Source organism: Gavialis gangeticus, unplaced genomic scaffold (genome assembly GCF_001723915.1).
Source record: "Gavialis gangeticus isolate Ggan-Ray unplaced genomic scaffold, GavGan_comp1, whole genome shotgun sequence".
In the NCBI taxonomy this organism is placed as follows: Eukaryota; Metazoa; Chordata; order Crocodylia; family Gavialidae; genus Gavialis; species Gavialis gangeticus.
Genome location: NW_017728991.1, coordinates 4,943,214 through 4,961,222, shown reverse-complemented (window position 1 = coordinate 4,961,222; position 18,009 = coordinate 4,943,214). Strand labels below are relative to the sequence as shown.

Genomic DNA, 18,009 nt, shown 5'->3' with positions numbered 1-18,009 from the left:
TATTAATATCTAAACTCACAACTCTCCTGAGCCAGATTCAGCTTACAGATCTGCATTTTCATTCAAGGCACAAGGGTTAAGTGACTTGCCCAGAGTAACAAAGAGTATTGGAGAGGAGGATCCGAGGGAGGATGTGTGGATATCCACTCTGATCATGATGGCATCCTCCTGCGCTATTAGAATCGGTCATGCTACCATGGAGTGGGGTAGGGAGCAGGCCAGCACAGGAGAACGGGCTTTCATTTGCAGTGAAGCTACATCCTGCAATCAGCTAGGTGCCAGAAGGTCCTGACAGACCCCTGGGAAGCATAAGAACTACTTTGGTTTGAGCCAGTAGCAGGAATCAGGAATATGCCCTCGGTTAACAAACCTCCTCGACCTGCTGCACAGGCTGCACTTGTGGAAACTGCTGATGCAGACGCAGGGGAACCCCCTGCTCAGTAATGGACGAATTCACCGCGGGAGCCCGCCAGCACTCAGCCTGCAGCCAGCATACCCAGCTTGCTCTCACCTGGCATGGACGAGGTCGAAGGCATCGTACTCTGTCTGGCTACTGTTGCTGCGTAGGACTGAGGTAATGGAGGCCGGAGGTCATTTTCTTTGTTCTCTTCCATCTTCCTTGGCCCAAGCAGACTAATTGCATGGAAGCAACCAAGGGGGAAAAAATTAGCTTGGAAACTGCACTCCCCCCTGCAATAATCCTGACCACCCCCAGGCCCATCACACAGTAATGGCGGTGCAGGGTCAAGGTAACCCATTCATCTGAAGTCCCCTCCACATGCCAACAATGCTACACAACATCAGGACAAAAGGGCTCTGCCTGCCCTCTAAGTACATGGGCGGGGGGGGGGCAAGAACTAGGGAAGCCGACAATGCAAGCACAAGAAGATGGGTATGAACTGGTTGTGGATGAATTTAGGTTGGAAATTAGGAGCACGTTTTAGAGGGGTTTGGGAACAGTCTTCCAGTAGTGCCGTGGGAGGAATACAGGGCCTGGTTGCCTGCAGTGGCTGGCAAATGCACTCAGTGACCCTGAAGGTCCTTGCCAGGCCAATATTCCTAAATAAGGAGACTAGAAGTTAGGTCAAAACACCCACTCTGGTGCCAGCTCTGGGTAGTAGGTATGTGGCAAGACAACACAGGTGTCATGGGTGTTTGAATGACCCAGGCAGGGTGGAGTACGCTGTACTCTGGGCTGCTTAGCTTTCAAGTGTGTTTGTTTTTTGGACCTAGCAGACTGCTGGCATGTGCCTGCCAGCTGGCCCAGCCAGTGCTCAGGATACAACCCATCTCAAACCCAACCCACAGGGTAGCGCCGCTGGGTTATGTCATTCACATTTGCATACAAATTACACAACTACCTGGAAGGGCTGCCTTTGCAGCTGCTTGCTTGTGTGCATTTATTTACAGAGGTTGCCTGCCAGCTCGGCACAATCAACCCTGTCCCGTCATTCTGTAGCACGGAGATGGCATTAAATCTAGTGCTCCTGTCCCTGCCATACAGGGGTCATTTCCTTCTGCTATCACACATGCCTGTGGCACGGTGCAATGAGGACCAGAGGATTTAAAAGCTGGATAAAGCCTCTCCTGAGGGACAGGCTACTTACTTTCCCCATCCAAAAAAGAAATCAGCTCTCAGCCAGGTTGTCTATGCTTTTTCTATGCTTTAAAGATACAGGCCATACATGAAACATGTTTGGTGTATCTGAGCATCTGGGATGCAGTTACCTGTGTTTCTTAATCAAGATGCACTCTCCTCCATCTTGAGAGTCCAGATTGTAGATATAAAGGTGTCCATCTGATGTGGTAACCAACAGTCGAGGCAGCTTCTGGATCCTAATGAAAAATGAACTCATGGACCTACATGCTAACATCAACATAGGAAGGTGGCCTCAGCAGGGAGACAAGGGGTTAAATCTGTCAAGGCCAGGTCAGGAACTGGGGGTGGGCTGGCAGGGATTACCCCACCCCCTCAAGTTTGGGGTAACACTTTTCATCTGTGCTCAGGAAGGATCAGAGTTTGGGAGTAAATGGCACCTCCAGCTAAGGCATCATTTGCAACAGATGTAGTTAAACCAGTGCAAAAGCCCGTGGAAACACTCTTATTTCAGTTTAAATCAGACCTATTTCAGTTCAGCTCATGATGAAGAAGCTTGCAATAATCCTGTGTAATGGCTAGCCTTCTGTAGTTGGCATATCCACATGGGTCTTTGCTTTGGCTTAATTAAGCTGGTGCAAGTTTGTGCACTGACCAAGCCTAAGTGCGAGTGGGGAGGGCAAGGCCTGCAGAGGGCCTGGTCTGTACCTCCCCCCAGAGGCATCACATGCCCAGGAGGTTTGGAGAAGGCAGTCTAGCCCCAGGAGATGCTGCCCCCTTCTCTGCTGGCCCACAACAGTGAAGGTGCTGTATCAGGAAACAAAACCTGTGTGTGCAGGGTACCCTCTGCAAGCCACTGGGGCATAAGCATACAGATGCTCTTACATACGTGGAAAGCACGCAGATGTTCCTTTGTCCCGAGAAGTTCAAACGGACAGTGGCAAAGGCTCGGTCCTGGCTCATCATGCCTGACACTTGAGAGGGGAGGTAGTTGGTAGCTGCCATGAACATCTTCCCCATGTAACCGCTCCAAGTTGGAGGCTCTTCTGGCCGGCTGGGGGCAAGAGAACAATTGTCACTTGGGCTGTGTGCAGTGCCTACCGCAACTACCATCAGCAAAACCACATGGGCTGCAGCTACTTAGCAAGTACATCTAGATTGAAATAGCTATGCATCAAGTTGCCCTTGGCCAGCTGGTGCAACTGCATGCAAGAGTTTCCTGAACCACTTTTGCATAACTTCTTAGCCCTATCAACATGGTTTGCTGACTAGGCAAGGGCAGTGCCCTGCTGGGGATTTCTGCACATTCCCCCTCCCATGGAGACTTTTGCAAGCTGGTTTGCTGGGTATGGCCAGTCATGCAGACCCTGCTTTCATGTTAAAATATGCCAGCCCAGGCATAGTCTGTGCCCTCACCTTTGCCAGGAGGGTGACTGGGGGGAAAGTAACGTGTTATTCCACAAGTTTGGCCAGAAGAAACCTAAGACCAGACATTTAGTCTGCAACTCTTAAGGCTTTATGAGCATGCAGATGGGCCAGGTTGCCAGGGCAGACTAACTCTGGCCTGTGGTCAGAGGATGGAAGTGGGCGTGACTTCATGAGCAGCGCACCCGTTTATCACACTAGCCTGAAATACAGGCTGCTCCATGCTACTGGATTTGGCAGCTGCCCTGGTCTTGCTTTAAAACAGTCCCTCGTGCCCTCACCTGATCCTTGAGGATAGCATATCTCTGACAGTGGTATTGGGCCTCCTGCAGAGCGCTTTGGACTCTGAGGGGGGATAGGCTCCCCACTTGCAGCAATGCACAGACCTCTCATGCTGCAGTGAAGAGCTGGCCTGGACAGACAGGCACTACAGGAAATGTTTCCCAAATCCCTCATTTGCACCTCCCCAGCTGAAGCAACCTCAGAGCAGCAGCTGAATTAAGGAATCAGGGTAGCAACGTTTTCTATCACCTGCCGTACCAGGGCAGGCTTGTGCTGCGGTCCCAGACCTACTGTGGATCCAGTTCAGTGCAGCAAGTTGTGACAAGCTTCCGCAGGTGATGGAAAAGCTCCCAGTAGGTGAATTGCCTGAACCTGGTGGCCAGCTAAGCACTTGACCACCTGCAGCAAGACCCTTCCCCTGCTTCCAGTGCCATGCACCCAGCAGCTTCTTAGCAACACTGCCTACATTTGCTATAGCAACTCTGACATCAGCAGCACCCTGCTGAGAGGGGTAGCCTTGCTCAACAATGTCGAGCGCTGGCAGGGAGCCATGGAAGCAAGAGGTGGGCAAAGCCAAAGAAAGGCAAGCCCACAATGTGCCTCGGGCTGTGACAGCTACCAGCAGGAATACAGGCCATGTTTCCAAAGCAGCAAATCCTTGAGAGTATTAAGCCACTGAGGCAGTTTGCTGCTGGTGTCACTGAGGGCAAAGTCTGAGGCCTGATTACAGGGTAGCAGGAGTGTGCGACTACGCCTTGCAGAGGAAAAGAGAGTCCCTGGGTTATGCAGTGTGGCTCAGAGCCCCTCACCTGTCTGTGAGATGTTCCAGTTTAAAGATGTGCACAGTCTCAGTGTTGCTTGAAGCACAGAGGAACTGCGAGTCCATGCTGAACACAAGAGAGCTGATGTTCACATACCTGTGGCCAGGAAAGCAAGGGGGCTGGTTATTTCATAGCCCACCACTAACCAAGCGCCACTGCAGACAACTACAGATCCTCCCTGTTGGCAGGGGATGAGGAGGAGGCAGAGACTGGCCAAGCCTCCTGCCCACTCAGGCGTTGCCACACTGGCAAGAAAGCTGGGGTTGCACATAATTAGCTTGGACTGGGGGTGCTGCTGGTCACACTAAGCCCCACCCAAGAGGTCTGCCTGAAAATGGAGCTGCAGCCCTATTTCCCCCCCCTCCAGTAAGGATGCCAGATCAGAGGCACAGTGCATTGGGGAACCTGCCAGATGTGACATGGCTGTCAGCATCCCCCAGCCGCCCAGCAAGGGGCAAACCAAAGGGCAGGAGCAGGACAGCTTCTGGCAGGAGTTGGTGCCATGGAAAGTGGGGAGTAGAGGGCAAGGAGAGGGCACCATGCTCAGATCAGAGTTTGCTGATCAGCAGGGAGGGCTGCTCCTTGCTGGTGCTGCTGAGGCCAGGCCTATACTCTCACTTTGTACTGGGATGTGTCGGGATGGTTGGGGAACCGACAGGCAGGCATGGTCCTGTGTGTATATGCAGGTATGAGAATTTAAAGGGGCCTTCTACTGACGCTGCTTGATCCCCTTCGCATAGCAAATACAATGTGTTACTAATAATAGCTAAAGCAGTAGAGTTTTCCAGCTTAGCAGGGCTGCAGTGTTGATGAAGAACTCGATGTGATGACCCAAAACTTCTGACCAAGGCATGGGACAATTCAGATACGCCTCTCTTCCCCCGCCAGGCAGAGGCCCCTGCTTTGTAGGTGTTTATACTTGGGCAAAATGGAGGTAAACCCCAAACTGAATCACAACAGCAGCATTTAACACCATAATCAGTACACTGTCTATCTTGACTTCACTACTTCAAGCAGGAAAGAACATGGAGTCGGGGCACTGAAAGCGCTCCCATCCTCTGCAACCACCGTCTTCTGCAAGGGGCAGGTGGGAATCACTACACACAGCCAAAGCAAAACGGCTTCATGGCTCCAGGATGCTTCTCAAGGCCCTCCCCATGGATCTGCGACCTTCTGGTGCTACCTGGATCCAGCTTCCTCCCACAGCTGAGGGGACAGGAGGGAAAGCCTGCCAGCAATACCATGCCTAGGAAGCAAGCGCCTGCCAGTGCTGGGCAAAAGGCAGCATTCAGGGGACTGAAGCACAGAGGTACTTCACTGGGCTGGAAGGAAGCATAAATGGTGAGGACTGCCCTGGCACAGAAAGTGGGTAAGATCGCTACTTGATCGAAGCATGTCACCGAGTCGAAGGAGCAAAACTGACCTCTTCATTCCTCTCCTGAATTCGTACAGCTTTTGCCCTTCAGGCACGGAGAACACACGGATGACGGTGCCCTGCAAAAGTGCAGAGGGGAGGTCACACAGCAAGCAGAAAAAGCCTCCTCCCCGTGGCTTTCCTGGGGAAAGTCCAACACGCAGAAGCCATCTCCATCTTCCCACCCAGGGACCTGTGCAAAGCAACATCAGCTCTCTGGCTTGACAAGGCCATCGCACCTGTCCCTGCCGCTCCCCTTATTCAAGACCGGAGCTAGACCTTTCTAAAACAGAACCACATTGAACCAGCCCAGAAAGGATCTGGCCTTGCCCACCCTTCTCTGCAGACATGCTGCTTGAGCCTGGCCGGCATGCTGGGCAAGTCTGCAGCAGACCTCTCACTCACTTTCTCTGAAGCGCTTGCCAGCTTTGATCCAGCAGAGTTGAAGGTAAGCGCAGCCAGGGGCCCGTCGTGGGCAGGGATCGTGCAGACAGTTTTCTGTGGATGGAAAGGGAACATGAACCCAAACAGCAGTACCGTCTCCTGCCCTGTTTTAGCCTCTTCTACCCTCCAGACCCAAGCTCGCCTGCTGTTCAGGCTGTCCTTTCCAGAGCACGAGTGGGACTGTGCTCTCTCCTCTGCACTTGCACTCATGCCACGGATGTTCCTCCTGTGCCACCTCTGCTCACCTCTAAATTCAGGCATTCACTCATTTCTGTCCCTCCAGCCCACCTCCTGCAGCCACCAGGCAGCATCAGCATTTCTTGGGCTTGATCCCAAGAAATGCCCAGCACTCACAAGTCCTTTAGCAGTTCTGGATCAGAGCATAGTGTAGCCAATGCCCTGGTCCCTTTCTCCTTCGATGCCTGGTACTTTTTCATGCCCAGGCAGAGCTGAGTTCCAGGTCTCGCTCACCTTCGAGGTAACTCAGTTTTTCAAGCATGGGATTTCACCCCGAGAGAAAATAGTGAGGGCTGAGTGAGGGGCTGTGAGCACTCCTAGTTACACGCTTCTTCTCACGCTTGCTCACTGCCTCTCCTTGTTCTACCCTGGGCCATTCAACCATGCATTTCTCCCAAGCTGCCCCTTTCTGCATGCAGGGCAGGAATGCTGGTTTCCTTCCTCATATGAAGTTCAGAGTTGCTTAGCATGATTCGGACCCTAAATCCAGCTGCATTGCTCTCAGGACCAGTTGAGCTGTGTCTGGGGTGTGAGTGAGCAGAAGTGTAGACTGCCCCCCCCCCCCCAGCTCCACAGTCTGGGGCTAGATTCCCATGCAGTGCAGCAGTGTGGATTTGCTGGGCTTTTCTGAGCCTAAGCTTGTTTATCCAAGACAGATTGTTTTCAGTGTGTGCAAGCCCGGGAACCCTCTCGTCGGTTCACACCTACCAAATGATTTCCGTCATAAAGCACGATTTCCCCAGTCGTCGAGCTGCCAGGGTACGCCAAGTAGGAGTTGGAATGGTTAATAGAAAGCGCACATAAACCTAGCAAGCCAAAGAAAACACAGCTGAGGATATTGCCGGGTACAGGGCAAGCACAGGAATAACAAGAGAAGCACTGGATGTGGGAAGTGGCATCATTTCCAAGGACTGGCAGCCGGACACTTGCTGCATGGAAAACCCACGGGAAACTTCTGGCCTCTGCCGACACCTACTGGCACGTGGGGATACGGCTCTGCCCTGGAAAGCAGCTTGCCCCTTTAAATGCTTCTGATTTCCCCCTGCCTAGACCCTTGCACCGCCTGCATCACTAGCCCTCCAGGACCTCAGTGCTTCCCTGACTATTCTCTGTAGCTCATTGAAGTCCGCCCTCCTGAAATCCAGGGCTGCTGCCTTGCTGCAGGCCTTTGCCACCTTGCGCTGGATGGTGAGTTCCAGCAGGCAACGATCGCTGTCGCCCAGATGGTCGAGCACCCGCAGCCCCCGCACCAGGTCGTCGCCCGTGGCCAGCACCAGGTCCAACAAGGCGTCTCCCCGGTGGGGCTGTGCACCTCCTGGGTTAGATGGAGGTCCTGCATTTGGGCTAGGAACCTATGTGAGCGGTCAGACCTGGCTGACTGCTCTTCCCAGCAGATGTCTGGAAAGTTCAGGTCACCCATGATGACGACGTCCTTTGACCCAACTACCTCCGTGAGCTGACTGGAGAATTCCTGGTTGAGCTCTTCCCCTTGGTTGGGGGGTCTGTAGTAGACCCCCACTATTAAGTCTCTTTCCCCGCGACTGCCTTGTATTCGGACCCAGAGCACTTCCGTGTGCCCCTCCTCTGACTCTGTGCTACCTGGTGAGGATGTGTATTCCTCCTTGACGTAGAGCGCCACACCCCCGCCTTTCCTCCCTGTCCTGTCCCTCCTGTACAGCCGATAGCCCTTGATATTCACCGCCCAGTCATGCGTTGGGTCCCACCACGTTTCAGTGAGCCCCACTATGTCTGGGTTGGTGCCAGCTAGCAGGAGGGGAAGTTCCTCCTGCTTGTTTCCCATACTATGAGCGTTTGTGTAGAGGTTGTGTTCCCAGTGCCACCACATGGTACAGGAGCATTATCCCCATTTTCCTGAGGGGAATGAAGGCACAGGGTAGATTAAGTGACTTGCCATAGGTTATGCAGAGAGGTGGTGGTGGCAGAACTGGGAAGGGACCCCAAAGCACTCGAGTCCTGGTCCAGTGCCCACCGTCCTCTAAGTATCACACATTGTATTTTCTCTTCAGGGCTCCTTTGAGCCTGTTGTCAGGGCTTGCACAAAGCAACCCACGGGCTGAGCCAGCCCAACTCCATCAGTATTTCACATGCCAACTTCTAGCAATATCTGGCTAGAAAGGAGGGGAATCTGGGTGCTTGTTAATTGGGAAGGAGGCTTTCAGCGTTATCTATCTTACTTGCACAGCCCTCAATATTGCAGCTCCTGCGCGACCCAGTCTGTAATGCTTTTGTTCTCCCAACACCGCAGCGAGACAGGGCAGTGCTTCCCCAGCTTATGAGTGAAGAACTGATGCCATTACTGCAACCACTGCTATTACAACTTGCAGGCACTGTGACCCTGTCAGCACCGGGATTTCCCAGGCAGCCTGGATGAAGAGCACAGTGTGGAAGATGTCACATGCGGCTGAGCTGCGGGGTCGAAGGCTATCACCACTCCTGATAGACTTTGTGCTTGGCTCCCCAAACATGTGTCATATTGACACACGTTTGGGAGCCAAGCACAAAGTCTATCAGGAGCGGGTCATCATGCTCTGCTCCCCAAACAGAAAAGGCCTAGGCACACATCATCATGCCAGGATGCTGCCTTGGCAAATGCCCAGCCAAAGCTGTTGTTTAGACCACCCTGGGGTGCCACAAGATCCTTGCAAGGGTGCTGCAGGGTGCCATGCAACAGCAGCACTTAGGTGTGCAAACATGGCTCACAAGATAAACCCAGGGATGTCCAGGTTTCCAGTGTCCAAACTATTCTGCCTTGCCTGGGTTTTCTGCAACACAAGAATTGCTGTTATTTTTCAACAGTCAAAAAACAGGGGAAAGTGAAGAGCTGGCATTTTCTGAGGGCAGCTGTGAGTCTAACATGGATGAGAAATACTGTTCAACATCGTTGTGTAGAAAGAACAAAAGACCCTAGGTGGAGAAGGGGAACCGCAGCAGCATCCCAGAGCCTAAGAGACCACTCCTCAGAACAGGGCGTTTGCACGGTGCCGCTGATAGTGCTGTGCGAGGCTATGATCTGCCAGCCTTGGGAAACTGCATTTAAAAACAATGCAGAGCAGCACATCAAGCCTGACCTGGCTGAGATGGGAGGGAACTGCAGAGAAGAGCTGAAAAGGGAAGAGGCTTCTCCAGATGAACGCCTTCCCCATTTAAAGAGAGAGAGCAGACAGTGAAGCTATTATCTTGAAACTCTGGGGCTAGAGAAGGTGCAAGCAAGTCTAAGCCAACTGCATTTGGAGTCGGCAGCATCCTGCAAGCAGCCTGTCTGGGAGACTCAAACAGGAAACCAAGCTGGGCAAAAATAAGAATATGAACACCCTGAGCTGACCTCAAAGATGCACAAAGGAAGGGATCGTTGCAGAGGAGATGCATGGGTCAGCAATTCTCCAAGGGTGTGGGGTAGGCTTATCTCAGAGTGCTGCATGGTAGAGGGCTCCCAGGCCATGCAGTCATGGGCCCAGTTCCTGGTGCTGGCCGGGATGGATGCAAAGGTGGCTGGCTGCATGCCACCCTAAGGACTGCTGGCAGGCTGGGGGCTGCCTGGAGCAACAACTGTCTGCCACAGCTGTGGAGCCAGGGGAGACTAGGTTTGCCTTGGACTGGACATCATCTGGATGATCATCGGGGGGTGTCATCTCATATGAGGAGAGCCTGTGAGTGGGTCCTAGACAATCAGAGGGCAAACTAAGGCAGCAGCAAGGCCGAGTGCCAGATTAGGTACGTTCCACTGCCCCCAAAATGGAGACGAGGGAAACAGCAGCAAGTGGCTCAGTTTCGAGACACACAGCAACAAGGCCCCTCCCGGCCCCCACAGCATGTTGGGCAGCAGGCTCCAGGGAGAGGCACAGCAATGCGTCCACCTAATTTAACACACCACCACCATCCTATAGCGCAGCAGCAGGGATTCTGTCCTGAGGACACAGTTGTGCATCCTGTAGCCAGCGTGAACCTGGGCTTGTGCGCTGTCGATGGAGGAGCCTCCATCCTGCCTGAGACCAGCCTTGCCGTACGCCTTTGAAGCACTTAATAGGGGCCTTTCTTTCATTTCCCGTGGCTGTAGCAGAGGGCTGGGCTTCCTTCTGTCCCTCCAAGTGGTTTGCAAATCTCCGTGGGCAGCTCCCTCCCAGAGGAGCGCTATGCAACCCATCTCCTGCCAGGGACCTGCCAGCAACAGTTATCAGCTCCCCCACTCGGGGCGTTTCACAACTGCCCCACGTTGAGGAAATTGCTGTCATACCTTGCCGAAAGGGCCATGCAGCCTTCCTGGAAAGGCACCACGTGCAACCAGGGCAGGAAATGTGTTTGTGCCAACCCTGGCTCATGGCGGGGGGGGTTATGAAAGGTGCTTGCCTGCTCCTGCTGGAACAGCTCTGCCAGGTTGCAAGACCCCTCTGGGCACCTTTGCCAACAGTGATGGACAGCTGAGGGTGGAGGACCCACTGGCACCAATCCTGAACCTGTTTCTCGTGCAAGGCACCAGAGACTGGGTGCAGTCAGGGAAGAAATCGGGTGCCACACACGTCAGTCCAGGTCATTGCTCACCTGGGCAGCAACCTCCTCAGGGCCCTACAGGACACTGCCCACGGCAGGTTTGCATGTGAAAGCTGAGCTTTAAGTGTCAGGGCCCACATCAGAGGCAGCATTGTGCTCATCCTTTCAATGACAGCTCCACGTCTCCGTGCACGGGTATTCAGGACCTGAGAGGGTGCTCTCTCTGTCTAGCAACATCAGCAGTATCTTGGCTCCTCAGCTTACTGCCATCCGCATCACGGGCCGTGGCTTCTGAAGCAAAGTTATCGCACCATGTTATGATCCTCAAGAACAGCCTCAAGCCTGGCAGCTTGCATCCTCTGCATGGGGATCGTTCAGTGACATTTGAAGCATTAGCGTTTAATCCGCAGCACAGGGCCATCTGTCCAGGGGCTGAAGTAGGGCAATATGGATGCCCGGAGCTGCGTCTCTTGGAAGCTGAGGAGCCCAACGTTTGTCCCAGGTGGTGAACTGTGTCTGTGACTACAGCAAAAGGTGCCCCAGGGGATGCTGCAACCTGCTGTCATGTTGCAACAATGCACCATGGGTCCTGGCCCAAATGCCCAGCACTGCCCTCCCATTGCAGCAACAGCTTGTGGCCTAGCAGGAGAGCTGGAATCACCCAAGGAATGAGAGATTTTAAAGCCCCAGGCCCTCCCTTGAGGTTGGTCCTTGAGATGTACCATGGCCCACTCTCCACAGGACCTCCTCCAGCAGATGCTGCTTAGACACGTGCTGAATTAGCGCAGTGGTGCTCACTCTTTTTAAACTCAAGACACGGCCCCTCAAAGTGTCAGCTCTTGGCTTTCGGTCATTTTTTGACTACAGAAAAATAACAGAGCAACTGTTCTCTTGCAAAGAGACCACAACGGGACAGAACGGCTTTGACACTCCGGATTCCTACTGGTAATCTCTGGGTTTCACTTGTGAATCATGCGTAGGCATTTGCACACCTAACAGTGCGAACACTGTGTGGCACTCTGCAGCGCCCTTAAAAGGAACTTGCTGTGCCCCAGCGTTTCACAGCGCTCAAGTTGAGAATCGCTGAACTGGCGCTTTCCCTGGCCATGCACTGTCCCCTATACAGCATACTAATCAGTGGGCTGCCCCTGGCAGGCGCCCGACAAGGGAGCATCTGCCTCGGTAATCAGCTGAGAGACTCTCTGAGGACGTGCACTGGCCTAGAGAGAATCCAGGGCACTGTCTGAGCACAGGTCTGGTATTGGGTGTCAAGCTGCCAAGACACTGTGGAGGTGTAAAGCTGTCTTGCTGACTTACCCTGCCTGCGGTCAAGAGGGTGGGTCTCATTTGCACAGGCTGAGGACATCTCTGAAGCAAGATGCTGAGAAAGAAGGGCAGGAAGTCCTGAATGGGGAAATGCTAATCTTGGTACCTAGGAGGTAGCCAGTGCATGTGGTTAAGCTGCTGTGGTTCTACTCCCAAACTGTGCTGCTTGAGCTAAGAGCGAAGGCAAGCTCTGGGGTAGGGTGGGAGCTCTCCATTACACATGGGCTGAGTTAGGATGGCATGAGGTGGGGCCAGGGGCAGTAAGGATGAATGCAGCTACGGTGGAAATGGGAAGTGGGTGCTTAGGACAGAGGACTGCCTGTCAGGGGTCAGGGCAGTCTGATTTCTGGCATCCAAGCACCCGGACACCATGCACCCTGCAGGCTGCAGCTCAAACCCTTATGCTCAGGGAGGGGAAGTCCTTCCTCTTCCCAAAACTACTGTGTCAAGGTCAGTCAGAGTCAACAGGGTTTGGGAATTTCAAGGCACACTTGCTCCCTTGTATTGTGAAAACCCAGGGAGGGGGCTGCAGTGCAGTTACAGCATCCTGCTGCAGCTCCAGAAAGCAGGAGAGTGAAGCACCATGCTGCTGCCTGCCCTGAGCCCACCTGGCTGTAATGGACACCTGGGAAGTCAAGGGTGGCCACGTCACTGGCTACAGAAGCTGGCCTGTCTTAGTCACATGGCCTGGATCAACTTGGGCAGACCTGTAGCTTTAACTCTTGAATGGGAGGAGTCGTCAGTGGAACAGCATTTCTGCATGCTGGTTAAGCCCTTCAGTTAAACAGTTTCCTTGTAACTTGATGCAGTCATAATATAGCCACTCAACTGTGTAATCCCAGCAGATACTGGGTCAAATTCAGGCCACTGGTGACATTTCCTACCTTCCTTGCACTTCTGGAGTCTCGCTGCTAGTGTAAACAGTGGGTTGGCTCAGCTGCTCATGGTAAGGCTCTGGTCTCTGCTGCTGTCTGCAGAATGCCTGGCCAGTTGTTTTTTCTCTCTTTGATCCAGGCTCATTGGCTTACCTGTTGCATTTGGAGGTGTATCTAGGATAGTCTTCAAAAGCTTCATGTCCTTAATGTTATGAATATAAATAGACTCCTCCAGGCAAACGATCAGCCTCTGCAAAAACCCAGCAGACAGAACCACAGCTAGTTAACCTGGCCGTCACACACACATACATCATGGACATATCACCAGGCACCAGCTGCATTCATCATTTGCTCACTGAAGCCCTGGCAATCAGGAAGCCACCGGGCATCTGGTAAACTCCCATGTGGAAAGGAAATGTGATGCTCTTGCTCCCAATTATTTTGTGGCTGAGAAGCCCTCCACTTTGCCCTACACAGGGCTGCCACACTGGCCTTACTTTGGAAATTAAATGAAACATCTCCATCTCTCTTGCATTCTCCTGCAAAGAGCCAATGCAACAGACTACTTGAAGAGATGCCGGGCAGGGTGAATGCTAAGGCTTGTTTGGCCCACAACTGCAATCCCTTGATACCCAACAGTTTCAGCTCCGACTAGCACCTCTGCTTTTCATTTTAACATTTTGGTTTCCTGAGTAACAAGCCAGTCCCCACAGGACACTTGCCAGAACATTGCCTGGGTTAGCATGAAAGCCCCCAAGCAATGGGGCTTCCAGTACTCTCCACTCCAGGGCCTAAGGGACGAGCTTAGTGAAACAAAAGCCTCCCACCCTTTTATTTCTCACTTGGCCTCTGTGGCATGAATCTATCTTTTGCTTCCTCCTCTGGAGGCAAGGATGACTTGGGGGAGGCTGTGCAAAGAGACTGCATTCAAATGAGGGATGGGAGTCATCCGTGTGGCAGCATGGATGTTTTTCTCAGTGGAGACAGTGGGTGTGAAAGGGACTGTGTGCTCCCCTTCATTCACCTCTACAGTGCCAGCTGCCAAGGCAAGGGCTGCTAAACTAAGGGGATGAAACAGGAAAATAAAACACACAAAACTGCACCCAGTGTTCCTACAATGTTAACATTAAGGCAACACTTCCCCAGTCGCTCGCAGCGAGAGCTGTATTCTCCTTGCATTGCTGCCAGCGTACTTTGTGCTGATGCTAACAAGAGAACAAGCTCTGGACCTCGTCAAGAGCATGCATGGCTCCCACTTAGGTGGTGGAAGTGGCACCTTTGAAAACCTGGGAGTGGAAGGTGAGGCCAGAACATGTGTGCCTGAAGCCGAGCAGGATCCACACTTGGGAAGCTTCCTCCCTGCTAGAAATCAGACCACTTATTTAAAGTCTAAATCTGGATTCTAGCTACTTAGTTTAGCCACCTGCCACTTGAAAACCTCCGCCTTAGCACATGACTGCAGGCTTGACCCACTGCCACTTGAAATCCAGCCCTTTGCGTACGGGGCATTTCTATTCCTGCTAACCACAGCATCCAAGGCTTTGTTTCAGACAGCCACCAAGGACTAAGGAGGAGGCTGAAATGTAGCATAATTTCAGTGGTGCTTTCTGGAGTTGCAGCTGTCAGCTGCAAAACCAAGACTATCAAACTAATATTTACTCAGCAGATTTCCTTCAAAGGTCTCATGAGGCTTTGCAGAATTCAGCACCACAATGGCATTACCCTAGAAGGCCAGGACGCTAATATGCATTCAGATGCGAGATGGAGAGCCATGGGAGGCAAATTCCTTGTACCAGGAGAAGAAAGATGCTGGGAGGGAACAGGCAGGAGGGAGATGGTAGATGAGTGTTGGGAACAGACAGCTGAAAGGAGAGAAGATTGACATGGCTGGCTGAACAAGTCTGCAGGGAGTTTCAAAGCCTAGCTCTCCATTTCCCTTCTCCCCCCACCCTGTGCAGTGCTTTACAGAATAAACCTGATCACATGAGAACCACAGTGTGTACCCTTGGTTGTACCCTTACTTTGCACTGGCAGGAGAGACTGCACCAGCGCAGAGCAATGCAAACTTAATCCGAGAAGGATCGAGCTTCTGAAATGGCTGAGACCTGGCAAAAACATCTTTATTTCTTGTTTAACAAGATGGGGCCAGCACTCCAGATCTGTTATCACACATTAAATGGTCTGGATCATTTCTCTTGCTTACTGCTCCATAGAATTTGTTATATGATCTGAATTAGGGACAGCAAATTAGTCATCTTCACCTACACACTGAGGAATAGGGAGTGTAGGTATATGAAAGGAAAGCAGTCATGGAATAGATCAAAAGGCTTCAGCAGTAGGACTTGAGCTCAGCAAACCCAAGAAAAACACAAGGAGGTCACATTAAAATACCAGTGCTGCTTCTCGTGAGTCAAAGCGCAACCCTCCTTCCCATCCCCAGCTGAACACAAACATCTAGGTTTCCACCATATGTAAGTAATAATGCGGCTGGACACAGAGTTTCCATGACTGAGTAGCAGGCAAAGTGGATTTGCAAGTTTGCATAACAATGATTTTCCACTGGCAAATTAAATCAAAGAGCGGATCTCTTCTCATCTAACCTTCCAGTTACCAAACGATGTGATGGAGTTTGGACAACACAGCATGGTGTCCACGCAGAAATCTAAGCCCAGGCTTTTCCAAGTAACCTGGCAAACCTAACTGCTACCAGATTAACTCTTGAATAGGAAGGGCCAGATTAAGCCCCCATAGCAAGCCAAGGATTTCTGCTAATTCTTCCAGACCGGCTCAGATACCAGGGTAAACCAACAGTTTTGTCACTGGGAGCCCTGCATGCATGCTGCTGGCTGAAGTCGGTGTCACACTTTGGGGAGAGCTGATGTGCAATAAATTTGTGCGTACAGTGGCAGGTGTGAGAAGGTACGTACTAGTAAGAACACTCTTTCCCCATATGTCAAGTGCCCTTTGGTGCTTTTAAGTGCCTTCTTTTCCTATTCCAGGCTGACAGGACACCACCTGCTCCCATGCGGGCTGGACTATAATAATTTTTGCATTACTTTGAATACAGAATAGCATTAAAGGCCCAGGTCTTACCATGTGCGTTTTCCAAATGTTGTGCGTACTTAACAGGATGAAGCAATGCAGCTGCCCCCTCAGGCTGCTGCTTGATGCCTAACATAATCTATCACCTGGTTTTTATCTGGCTCCCATTATCAGAGTGCCAGTGCTTTGCAGTCTGTAATGTACTTTTCCTCTGAAGTGCTCTGATCACCTCCGCATAGACAGGGGACTCAGGCAGAGCAACTACAATTTGCCTCCCACAGGAATCACAAAGGGCCTCTTGAGCCCCAAGCCAGTGACCCCAGCACACCAGCTGTGGCATCCTCCATGGACTAGCACAGTGCCCAGGGACATTAGTGCCACCACAGGTCTTCCAGAGTGGTGGAACTGAAATTTCCAACATACCAATCTACAATCCAGAGAAGTTGTGAACTGCCATTGCTTTAACTTATCACTACAAGCTTTGTTTCAAGGAAAAGTTAAGTTTAGGACCAATTTCACGCCAGCACATCCCATGGTCCAGGGAGCTTGCAATCAAACAAAACTTCGGTGGAAGCTCAGGACAGAGCTCATCTATTGGAGATCCTGACTGCTGGTCTCGCTGCTGCTAACCTCGGAGCGGTTAATTACAGACAGTCGGGCAGGCTATTTCTGTAGCGCAATATACGCTCTATTCCCTACGACCTATATTTGAAGGAAGATTACGTGGAGGGACACGGGAGAAAGAGACTGGAAATCCTAAATGAGCAGAGCGCGGCTAAGGAATGCTGTTCAAAGCACGTCCCAGCATGGATGCGGATGAGTGAGAATGGTGTAAAACCAGCTGGGAAGGGAGAACCAGACTTACTGCCTATTAAGGTCTGAGTGAACAAGGCCCCACCCTTTACCTGCCGGTTCAGCCGGATGGACAGGATGCTGCTGGAATAGCTATAATTGCAGATCTCCGTCCCTTTCTTGAAGTGATAGACGTTCATTTGCTGCGGCTTGCTTTGACTAACCACCACCACCAGGCTGCTGGAGAAGAGGCGCTCCACGATGTAAACATCTGGGGTTTCATCTGGGCACCAAGAGAGAAAGGGATGCTGTCAGCGCGGCAGCTCGGCCTTGGGGTTTCCCTTTAAGAAAGAAATCCCTTGGTCCAGTGCCGAGTCACGGGAGCTCTGTTTGCACGACGGATAATGTCAGCTAGGCCAAAGCAGGAAGGGGTTAGTGGTTGCTCTTCTGAAGGCAGGATGCATAAATCAGCCCCATCCTGCAGTGCCTGTCACGAGGCTAGCCTGGCAGGTGTCCCTCCAGCTGCAGGGAATCGAGAGGAACAGGATAATAGGAAGGAGTCCTACCTTGGGGGGGGCATGCCCTAATAGGAGGACGCGTGTCCCCGATGGTCAGGGGGCTGCAGCTGGCTTAGGGCAGGAACGGAGTGACGGAGGCCGCCCGAGGTATGGAGCAGGCTGTGCCGGGTCGGCCATGACCTCCGAGCACGGCTGCTCTTTTCGGGAGGACCCCAGTTTCCCCAAGGAAATGGAAGTCCGACACATGAACTAGATAAAGTCTTCTCCCCCCCTCCTTGGGCCAAAAAGCTTGGCTTTGCTCTCTGTAGCTACAGGGCTCCAGCCAACCCTTCCTGACCGCCGCAAAGAAGGTCCAGGTCAGGAAGCACCCGGCCAGCGTGTGCTACGCGTCCCTCTCACCGTCATAAGCCAGACACAAGGGCAACGCTCCTGACGGCTGAAACCAGTCCGTGCCCCTGGAGCCGGGGGAGTCCGTGGCATCCGCTGAACCGTGAGACCCAACTCTACCGTAACCCGCTGGGGTTAACCGGTGCCCCGCGCCCCCCAGGCGGGCGGACCGCGCGGCGTCGGCTCTTCGTTTGCATCTAAAAGCCTCCAGGGCTTTTTAAAACTTAGCTGCGGATGCAAACCGCGCGGCAGGTCAGGACGCGCCGGACTAAACCGTGTCCCACCGTGAACCGCGTCAGCCCAGGTCAAGGCTAATAAAAGCGCACGCTGGGCGGGCGGGGGT

The 18,009-nt window shown here is 52.6% G+C and overlaps 1 protein-coding gene across 3 annotated transcripts in view; it reads right to left on the bottom strand.

The window, feature by feature from the left end:
• The window catches only part of WIPI1 (WD repeat domain, phosphoinositide interacting 1), a 41,419-nt gene that overhangs the window by 11,920 nt on the left and 11,490 nt on the right, over nucleotides 1-18,009 (bottom strand). For all 3 annotated transcript variants that reach the window (XR_002097072.1, XM_019516428.1, XM_019516415.1), the window contains 9 exons: nucleotides 16,875-17,044; nucleotides 13,081-13,177; nucleotides 6,929-7,026; nucleotides 5,945-6,037; nucleotides 5,549-5,619; nucleotides 4,114-4,221; nucleotides 2,487-2,651; nucleotides 1,729-1,836; nucleotides 512-633 (listed from right to left, as the gene is read on the bottom strand). Coding sequence is in view for 2 of the 3 variants with exons in the window: in XM_019516428.1 (XP_019371973.1) it covers nucleotides 512-633; nucleotides 1,729-1,836; nucleotides 2,487-2,651; nucleotides 4,114-4,221; nucleotides 5,549-5,619; nucleotides 5,945-6,037; nucleotides 6,929-7,026; nucleotides 13,081-13,177; nucleotides 16,875-16,961 (949 nt within the window). In the remaining variant the exon portion in view is untranslated. Of the gene's footprint in view, nucleotides 1-511; nucleotides 634-1,728; nucleotides 1,837-2,486; nucleotides 2,652-4,113; nucleotides 4,222-5,548; nucleotides 5,620-5,944; nucleotides 6,038-6,928; nucleotides 7,027-13,080; nucleotides 13,178-16,874; nucleotides 17,045-18,009 lie in introns of those variants that run through there.